This window comes from Brassica rapa, chromosome A02 (genome assembly GCF_000309985.2).
Source record: "Brassica rapa cultivar Chiifu-401-42 chromosome A02, CAAS_Brap_v3.01, whole genome shotgun sequence".
Lineage (NCBI taxonomy): Eukaryota > Viridiplantae > Streptophyta > Magnoliopsida > Brassicales > Brassicaceae > Brassica > Brassica rapa.
Genome location: NC_024796.2, coordinates 14,293,776 through 14,303,455, shown reverse-complemented (window position 1 = coordinate 14,303,455; position 9,680 = coordinate 14,293,776). Strand labels below are relative to the sequence as shown.

Genomic DNA, 9,680 nt, shown 5'->3' with positions numbered 1-9,680 from the left:
ATTTGTTTAGAGCCCCACTTCTTTCGGGACTGCCCCTGAACACAGATAGTCTCCTGACAACGCTTCAGACGAGCCCTGTTCCCCGAAGACGTTTTGAATACGAACCCTAGTTATAAGATCAATGACACTCTTACCACGAATACAGCAGGAACTAGGAACTGACGACGCTTATCCAGTTATCCTTAGTACGAAACCAGCAAACCGATGATGACGCTCTATGGCACCAACCTATCAAAAACCTATGAATTTCTAAGCAATGATCCAAAAGTGATCGAGTTAGGACAACCCGAGACTACCTAGAACTAGCACTAAAAGACAGACCGAGTGATGAGCTTCTTGAACTAATGTCGAGACCAAAACCTGCAAGCAAATTCTGGGCCTGAGTAGGTAGATGGTTTGTCATTTGTTCTCGTTGTTGGTAGGAAACGTGAAGTAGATCACAAATCAATAAACACATGTTGTAGTCAAGGTTCTCAAATCTCAATTGACACTTAGTGACATGTATTAAGACGCGTGTAAGTGTAGTCAAATACAACTCAAAGCTAACGAAGACTGCATCTACCCTCTCCAATCGTAGTGAGCACGAATCGAATATCCAAGTTTTTTAGAATCCATTTCGTCCAAAAAATATCAGAATCTAATTTGATTCCTAGCTAAATAGATATTTGGGATCTAGATATCAGATATTTTCATATATTTAACCATATACCCGATTCGATCCATAAAATACAATTAAAATCAAAAACAAATAAAAATTCAATGCTAATAAAAATAAAATTATTTTATTAAAATAAAAATTCATTTAAAAATATTAAAACTTACATCAAATAGAATAATTATAATATATATATATATATCATTCTTTAAAGATATGTATAAAATATACATATAACAAATCGGATCGTATATGATTACTAAAAAGATTAGTATTTCTTATTTGCTTCATTTCTTGTGGATACTGAATATTAATATTTTCTTGCCTGTGTGAGGTTACAAACATCCAGATTTCGGTTTGAATCGAAAAGAATAACCAATTGAATCAAAATTTACATATATTTTGTCCATCCCTACTCTCCACTTCCTTTTTCACCAGAGAACAGGAAAGGGGTTGTATTAACACAAGTATACATGTTCCATTTAGTATTGTAAATTTGTAATCGATTTTTAAGTGACATCATTTTGAAAACCTTCAAAAAAGAAACTAAAATAAGATTCTTTCGTATCCATTTGCTTAAATAATTTAAAATGCTTTTAGGCAAGGAACATGATTTCCCAACAAAAGTTTAAGCATAGGACACAATCTTTCAATTGCAAACATAATGCAAACACACTTTCATACCAATCAGAGTCATTACACTCCGTTAATACTTGGCAAACACCACAGGCTGAAAAGAAAATTGAGCAAGCCAACACCATAAAACTATGTTACATGCAATAAAATCATTAAAATAAGCACCAATTCTCATCCTTTATTCAGTTGGCCCATCATTTCTTTCCGTAGATTCCAAATCTATTTGTGGAATTCGATAACAGAATATGAATGGACACCACAAACAACTTCACACCGAAGAAAACCTGAACCAAATGCTAAATTCTCCAACTGCGAAAACGATCTCTCTTTACCACCTGAGCATTGTGTTAGCATCAACATGTCCATACCAAACATATAGTTAGAGGAAAAGTCACCACTCTTTGGTTTTGTTGGTGTAATCAAATCTACAATGATCACTTTTCCATTTTCCGGTAGGCTCTTCCAACAATTTTTTAGAAGCTTTATACAAAGCTCGTCCGACCAATCATGTAGTATCCACTATCAACAAATTAACAACATTATATTAGAGATATTAGACAATCAAAACTCAAAGATATCAAGTTTTATATTCATATATATAGTTACTTTCATAAATATTGCATCTCCTTTTGGAACTTCTATAAACATGTCTCCAGAGACATGCTCCACTCCTATAATTGGAAAAATTAAACAAAAACAAATAAAAGTTTTGAGAGGCACTTCATCATATATCTTAATCAAATTTATTAAGTAGTTTTGTACCTGGATAAGATGGAGCATTGGTTAAAACCTGAGGTAAGTCAAAATTAACTCCCTTAATATGAGGATACTTGGAAGTGACTAGACCTAATGTAGTGCCACTTCCTCCTCCAACATCCACCAAAGTGTTAACGTCTTCAAATCCTTTGTAAACTTCTAGAACCTTCTTCAAAATCATGATGGAAGGTTCTGACATGGCACGATCAAACACTTCAGCAAATTGTCTATCTGAATTAATGTATTCAAAAATTTGCATTCCGTGGGCAGAGCTAAATGCATCTCTTCCTTCTAGTATCACATCTTTAAGGTTTGTCCTGTGAATAAAGAAAAAGAAAGTAATATGCATCTGTTCGTTTATGATTGGTTTAACAGGGCCTGTCACGGACAAACTCGAATGAAACATGTGTCTTAGGCCTCCCAAAATGTTTCAAAAAAACTACATAGGCATAAAAAAAATTAAAAAATGTTAGCCCCCGAATTTATTTTTTAAACTTTTAGTTGAAACTTTTAATAAATCGCCTATAACTCCCTAAATCTAAAGCATGTTTATAAAGAACATTCGTTGTATTGGTGAGGACCGAACCAACTCGGTTTAACTCATTTACAGAATAATGAAGTACGTACCAAGTCTTGAAAAACACTTCGGTGTGGAGCAACATAAACAGAGAACCAAGAGAACCAGAACCATCACTATCTTTCAAGAAGTACTTGCAAACCGGTTCGGTTGCATATACCATCTCCATATTTCCGGTTCGGCCGTTTTCTTTACATTCTATCATACGGCACTTCAAGATCGAGTGGCTGACGAGTAACCGCAGCATCCGGTCAAGCAACACTGGCGCCTCCGGGTTGGTGGGTTTGTTAGGGAGACTACGGGCTATATCATACGGTGAGAGCCACATGTTGTTGCCTGCTGCAGCGATCTTGTCAATGACGCCAAGCTCCAAGGCAGCTTTGAGAACCATGGGGAAAGCCACGGTGTTGACGATACTCTCTGCTTGCAAGCTCACCATTTTCTCGTCGATTTCTTGCTCTTCTTCGGTTAAAACCGGCTTAGGGTAATTGGGTAAGGGGTCTTGAAGATGGTTTGACATTATTGTTTGTGGTTATAAGATTGAAAGAAGAGTTTGTTTTGTTTGCGAGTGTGGTTGTAACGTTCATACTTGTTGCCATTTTATAGGGAAAAAGAACAGAAGCCAAAGACAAGTGTTTCGAGTTTTTATTTGATGACCAACTGGCTCCACCCGACTAGAAGTATGGCCAATATTTTATATATTTATTGTTGGAGATTATCGAGATGATAATATCTGTACACACATTTGTTTTTTTGTGTTTTAGAACAATACATACTCGTATGTTTAAGAAAGATATGTCAAGATTTGATGTTAATGGAATCATGGAGTGCAGTATGGACCATCACCAAAAGAAGAGAAGGGAATTCTTAGCTATTTCCATAACGTTACCTAAATATTTATTTTTGTACCAAAAGTTTATTGAAAGAAATACAGGATAGAAAAATCATAAAATTCTATAAATTTTGAAAACTAGTCCATCTTTTGTTGCAAGAAATCCATATTTTTATATTTTTTAAGTGTTAAAAATTACGATTTGAATGGTGACCAAGTAATGAAGATGAACATTGAATTATTTATCATTCCTAACAAAAATTACCATTCGCAAGGAATAATTTTTTTTTTCTTATTCTTTCTCATTTCTTGTAGGCAAATATAAAATAAAACTGATATTTGTTAATTTTGAAAAGAAACAGACATTCCTTTTCATTTTTATTATTTTATTTGTATACATTAATTTCTTATTTGTTTTTTTTTTCCAAAAAAAATTCTCAGTTGGAGCCTACATAATTTATATACAGTATAGAATTCAACCAAAGATTATTTCCAAATTCTAACCGGAGGGGTCATATGGAGAATAGAATGGAATCAGTATATATAGTCCCATTTGCAAATTTTAATATTTTTCTAACCATTTAAAGAAACGAAAAATGATGACGACACAAGACTATATGTAAAATGGTGGTGAATCGTAATCATACAATATTTTTTCTAATCATTCAGGTACTTAGCTGGTCCACCACAACCACGTGAATCACGAATTCACGATACCACTTTAAGCTATAAAGGAACTTGAATGACTGAATCATGTACTTGTTTGATTTTACGAAGATTTGGTTGTGAACAGCGCAGGAACATAGGGCCAAGGGAGCGTAACCCCCGAACCTAAACATTTTTTAACAAAAATAACTAGATTTTGATCCGCGCTTAGAAAGCGCGGATTTATTTTTGAAATTAAATAAATTATTTTAATATAAAATTGTATATAGGTTTGAGAATATTTATCCGGAAACGCGAACCGAACTTTACCAAACTGTAAAATCGAAACAAAAATAGAATTGAATTTCATTAAGAACCGAATAGATCATATATCTATAGAATAAAAAAAATAAAAACAAATCAAAACCAAATGGGTACTTAAATTTTTAAAATACAAATTATGTACTTACAAATATTAATTATATGTATTTTCTAAATAACAAAATATCTTAAAATACTATTTATAAATTGAGTTATATGAAAAAACTGAATTACTAAAATATTTTTATACAAAATATTAAAATTATCTGATATTTTTATTTGAACAATTTAAATTGCCCGATTTTTAAGCTGAAAACTCAAAAATTATCAGATTTTTTTGTTTGCATATTAGCAAGTTCTCAACTTTGCTATCAAACCAAAAAACGAAATAACACAACTGACCAAACGTTGTAAATTCTTGAACGGTTCCTATATTTCTTGAACCAAAACACCAATAACCGAGATACTGAGGTGATGAAGATTAATAGTGCATCTACATTTACATAAACCTAAACCAATGTACGTAAGCCTGAACCAATGTACATAAGCTTAAACTGGTCGTTAACATTAAGTTTGGGCGTTAAAATTTGCCAATGCATATTTAAAAATGTACCAACATTTCAAAAATAGTAGTCTGGCATATTATTAAAGATCTCAATTAAATAAGTTTATTCCAAGAAATATTCTCTAACTTCAAATGTAGTTTTATAGTTAATTCAGTTTATATATGTTGATATCACTTTTATGAAAAATGGTATGCAAATATGTATAAGTGTCAAGAAGTAAATCACCATAAGATATAAATTAGGGTTGCCTTCTTTACACCCCCCAAACTACCTAAACCCACACCAAACCCCCCTAAACTTATAGGCTCATTAAGAAACCCCCTAAACTAATCTGCTTCATTAGTTTTCTCCCTAAAGTATTTTTCCTGAATTAATTCCACATATCGTATGATTTCGACGTGATTGCGTTTAATTTCATAAAAACGCGATCAGACAAATCACGTTAACCCTAAGACTACCCGATAATCTCCCCACCGAACCGTAAGACCCGACTTAAGTTAAAAGACCCGAATATGAAACTCTCCACATAATTTCGCCATCAATTGCTCTGAAACTAGGGTTCATACTTCATCTCTATGAAAAGAAGCTTAAGGAAGCTTCATAGAGATTGTTTTTTTAGTTTAAGATTTGCATCTTTCTTACTACGTAAAAGAGAGCAACGATCTATGTAATCTATGTAAGTTTTCTCATATGTTTTTTGCTTTGGATTATTTGTGGTTTGGTGGATGTTTCAGTTCCTTTTTGTTCCAGGACTTATGTCTAAAGCTATAGATTACCGAAGAACTTTAGTTACAAGCTCCAAGAAATTTTTATTCAATGCAAGTGGCAGATGAACCCGGGATGGTCTTACAGGCTAAAGTTAGAGCGTTACAAGCTGCAACCACGTCAAGAAAAATTCTTCTTCTTTTGTGGCTTTTACTATTGAATTTTTGAGATTGCACATTATTCTGTCCAGAGTTCTATAATCTCAATCGGGCTGTGTTCTGTGTGTTAGAAATTTTTGTTTCTTACTTATTTCCCATAAAACAAGAGGAAAGAGACAAAGGGATCATCTTGTTCTCGTTTGTAAGGAACCACTTTGTTGTAGTGACATAGTTTGTTTTATAAACGTACATTTGTAAACTTGATTATGTTAAACGTAAGCCATCACAATAACTTGAAGATTATTAGTCTATGTTCGTCTGAGAAAAACAAAAGTGTCAAACAACATGTTCACATGTCATCCTCTGGATTCATCGTAGACAACGTCTAATATAATTTTTCGTATAAAGGAAAATATTCAGAGTCAACACAAGGAAAAATGGTTTACTAAAAATTCTGAGAAAACATCATTTATAGGATCACAAAGTTATTAAGATAACCATAAGACACAAAACTAAACAAGAATTATTAAAACTCCCAAAAGTCATCATTCATAGATTTGGTTTGTTATAAGAACACTCATAAGTCACCATCCTTCCTTAGTTTATGCGTGCCTGTGATGGCTGCGTTAAAGCAACGAACTCTGGTTCTGTAACAGTTCCAACATCCTGAAAAATATAACATATGACATAACACAGTAGCATAAGTTATTAAATATTCACTTGACAATATCCAAATCTAGACACTAAAAACACTCACCTGCTCGATTGTTTCTCCTGTCTTCTTTATTTTCTTCTTTGGGTGTATTTTGCAGCCGGCTGCGTTGTGTCCAGCTTCCCCGCATTTAGAACAGTGGATGGTTCGCCCCCCCCCTTCCTAGTGTTTCTGTTTGCTTCTTCTTCTTTGGCGATTCATGCTTTCCTTTGAATCTTGGAAATTTTTTTTTATTCTTCTTTTTTTTTCGTCCAGGGAGTATAGGCTCCGGAGCTTCGACTATTAACCTGTATGTACCATTCATCCAAAAGCGTGGTCCTCTAACGGTGTTGATAGAGTCATTGTATGTCATCCGCCATATAGAAGTGGAAAAGAATTCCGAAACATAATTTTCAACATCTAACCCAGCATCTATCATCGCTCCATAAGCATGTTCACATGGAATTCCCGTTATCTGCCACTTCCCACATGTGCAGGCCATCCTTGTCGTGTTTACGTCATATGAACAGCGATAAAGACTAACCTCAAAAACTCCATGAGTACAAGGAGTCGTTATACACTTTTCAGCGTCTTCCTTCTCCGATTCAAGCATCTTAACCACATATTTTGTGAATTTCTCTGCGCGCCTCTCAGATTTCTTATTTCTTTTAGCTATTCTAACCATTGCTTGCCTTCTAATAGTTTCCAACATAGGCACAATTGCCTTGGCTCTTGCTGCAAGAATGGTGGCATTAAATGACTCAGTTGCATTGTTGTCGACATCCTCACATAAGCTTCCAAGCCTATAATATGCCAACGACCAAGTCTTTGGTTCCTTCTTCATCACGTCGTCATACAAAGACATGTTGTAGTCTTTCAGATTCCGGAGTTCTGCCTTGTACTGTGTCTTATTGTAGGCCCATGCTAGATTCCAAACCATTGGTTTCAGAAAATCCTTGTTCTTATGCTTTTTCTTTAAATTGTCCACAATATGTTTAACACATCGCCTGTGCTCTGCATTAGGTAATTCAGCCTTCACTGCAACTGATCAGACCCTGAATCAAATAATAATGGTGGTGTATTAGAGATATTAGTAGATGTGAAATGAGAAAGTCCAGTAATGAGATGCTTACCTTTGAGCCATCAGAAATAAGAACAAATCTGCTCCCATCACCGAGAACTAAATCAGCCTTCAGCCGTTGAACAAACCACAACCAGTTATCCGAGTTTTCTGTTTGTACTACAGCCCACGCAACCGGATAAATCTGATTATTTGCATCACGACCAACAGCAGTAAGCAATATCCCTTTTACCTCAGATTTTAAAAAAGTTCCATCTAACCCTATGATTGGCCGACAATACCCTCTCCATGAACTTCTAAGTTTCTCAAAACATACGTAAAAGCGATCAAAAACATCCTTACCCGCAGCATTGCGAGACGTATCGAGCACAACAATACTACCTGGGTTGGTCTTCTCGATCTCTCTCACATAACCTCGGAGATGAGCAAATTGGTCTGCATACTCTTTTTCCAGCCATTTCAAAGCAAGTAGTCTTCCTCTCTGGCACTGATTTCTTGATGCAACTAGTTTCCAAATATCCTTAATCTGCTCTTGGATTTTTTCTGGCATCAGACCACTGTCTTCTCTCAGTTTATCCAGAAAAATCCTTGCTATTACAGGACTTTTCAAAAGCTTGCACTTCCCGTTAGGAGTACAACTATGGTACTTGTATCTTGTTTTCACCAACCAACACTGTCTCGGCTTATCATATGAGCAGTAAACCCTCCATTTACATTTACCTCCAATACCACACTTAAAACTAAGCTTTGTCTTATCCCATCTGTTTTGCACAATGTTTCTCGCCTTACTCAAAGCATACTCTAATACAGCCTCTTTGAACTCGAAACCTGAGTAGAAAGTTGTTCCAATAGACAATCTGTCAAAAGACTTGTTTTTCATCCTTCTATCTCTTGCAACAAACTCGTCCTCTTCTTCATCTGAGCTTTCTGGAATTGTCATCCGACCAATGAACTCCTCATCAACAAAATCAGCAACTGATTGCTCAATCTCATGTTCATATCGATCAACAACCTCGTCTTCATCTTCACCATTATCCTCTTTAGCATAGATGTCGTTCGCCACTTTGTCATCTCTGTTTACATCTCCTATTTCCCCATCATGTCTTAGATCATTCTCAGTGTCCCTATACATAAGCAATAAAGAATCATATAATAGAAACAAATAATGGTCTGGTGAGTCAAAGAACGTGATCAATCAAAATAACAATAAATAATCACCTTGCAAGTTGTGAGGCCTCATTCTCCATCTTTAATAAATAGAACCTTCACCTAGTAGCTCTGTCTTTCTCCAATTCGTTACATGTGCTTTACGAGAGTGGCGTAAGGTTGTTTAAGGTGTACGTGTAAGGTAGGGTTTGTTAGCGTAGGTTTTTTCTATTAACGTGTCGGGTCTTTTTGTGTGGATCATGGATCAAAAAAATTATTGGATCGGATAAAGGGTAATCGTTATTTTTAAACGCTTTTTTTAATTTATAAACGTATATACTCTTATATAAGAAAAAATGTGCAATTAACTTGAAATAAATAGTTTAGGTGGATATTTGATGAATCATTTTATTTTGTGGGGTTAGGAGAAGAGCTTAAAAGTCTAGGGGGATTGACTGTGGGTTTAAGTAGTTTGGGGGGCGTAGAGAAGTCAACCCTATAAATTAATAAAAAATACTCAATACTTACGTACCAACATTGGCTAATTGTTAAAGCAAATGAGTCGCACAAAGTTTCTAATGTTGGTTATTTATGTAATCGGTTTATTTAAATAGGGATTAAAGATTTGGCCCAGATGATTTATACAAATCAGTTATAATAACTAATAAGGCTCACACGATTGTAAGCATATACATGTATAGTTTTTTGAATTAATACGAAAGCAGTGGTGTGATGTACGGTAGGACTAAATATTAACAAAGTAATAGGCCAAACAACATTTATAAGTAGATTTCTCAAGACTGCTTCTTTTTTAATAGAATAGATATTAAAGAGGATTCTAAATTTTTTTTAAATAATTAGGGACAAGAGCCACAAGTTTGGTGGGTGGTGATTAACTTGAGGGTAAAACC

The 9,680-nt window shown here is 34.7% G+C and overlaps 2 protein-coding genes across 2 annotated transcripts; both read right to left on the bottom strand.

Annotated features, from left to right (window-relative positions):
• Positions 1-1,202: 1,202 nt before the first annotated feature.
• On the bottom strand, positions 1,203-3,144 carry LOC103853080 (indole glucosinolate O-methyltransferase 1). Its single transcript, XM_009129986.3, has 4 exons — positions 2,675-3,144; positions 2,054-2,364; positions 1,898-1,962; positions 1,203-1,810 (listed from the first exon to the last, which is right to left on the bottom strand). The coding sequence occupies exons 1-4, from the start codon at positions 3,142-3,144 to the stop codon at positions 1,511-1,513; spliced, it is 1,146 nt and encodes a 381-aa protein (XP_009128234.1). The 3' UTR covers positions 1,203-1,510.
• A 2,084-nt stretch (positions 3,145-5,228) lies between these two features.
• Positions 5,229-8,809, bottom strand: LOC103853078. The gene is made up of 2 exons (XM_033285976.1): positions 6,609-8,809; positions 5,229-6,517 (listed from the first exon to the last, which is right to left on the bottom strand). Exon 1 carries the CDS (start codon positions 8,753-8,755, stop codon positions 7,571-7,573), a length of 1,185 nt encoding a protein of 394 aa, XP_033141867.1. The 5' UTR covers positions 8,756-8,809; the 3' UTR covers positions 5,229-6,517; positions 6,609-7,570.
• Between the last annotated feature and the right edge of the window lie 871 nt (positions 8,810-9,680).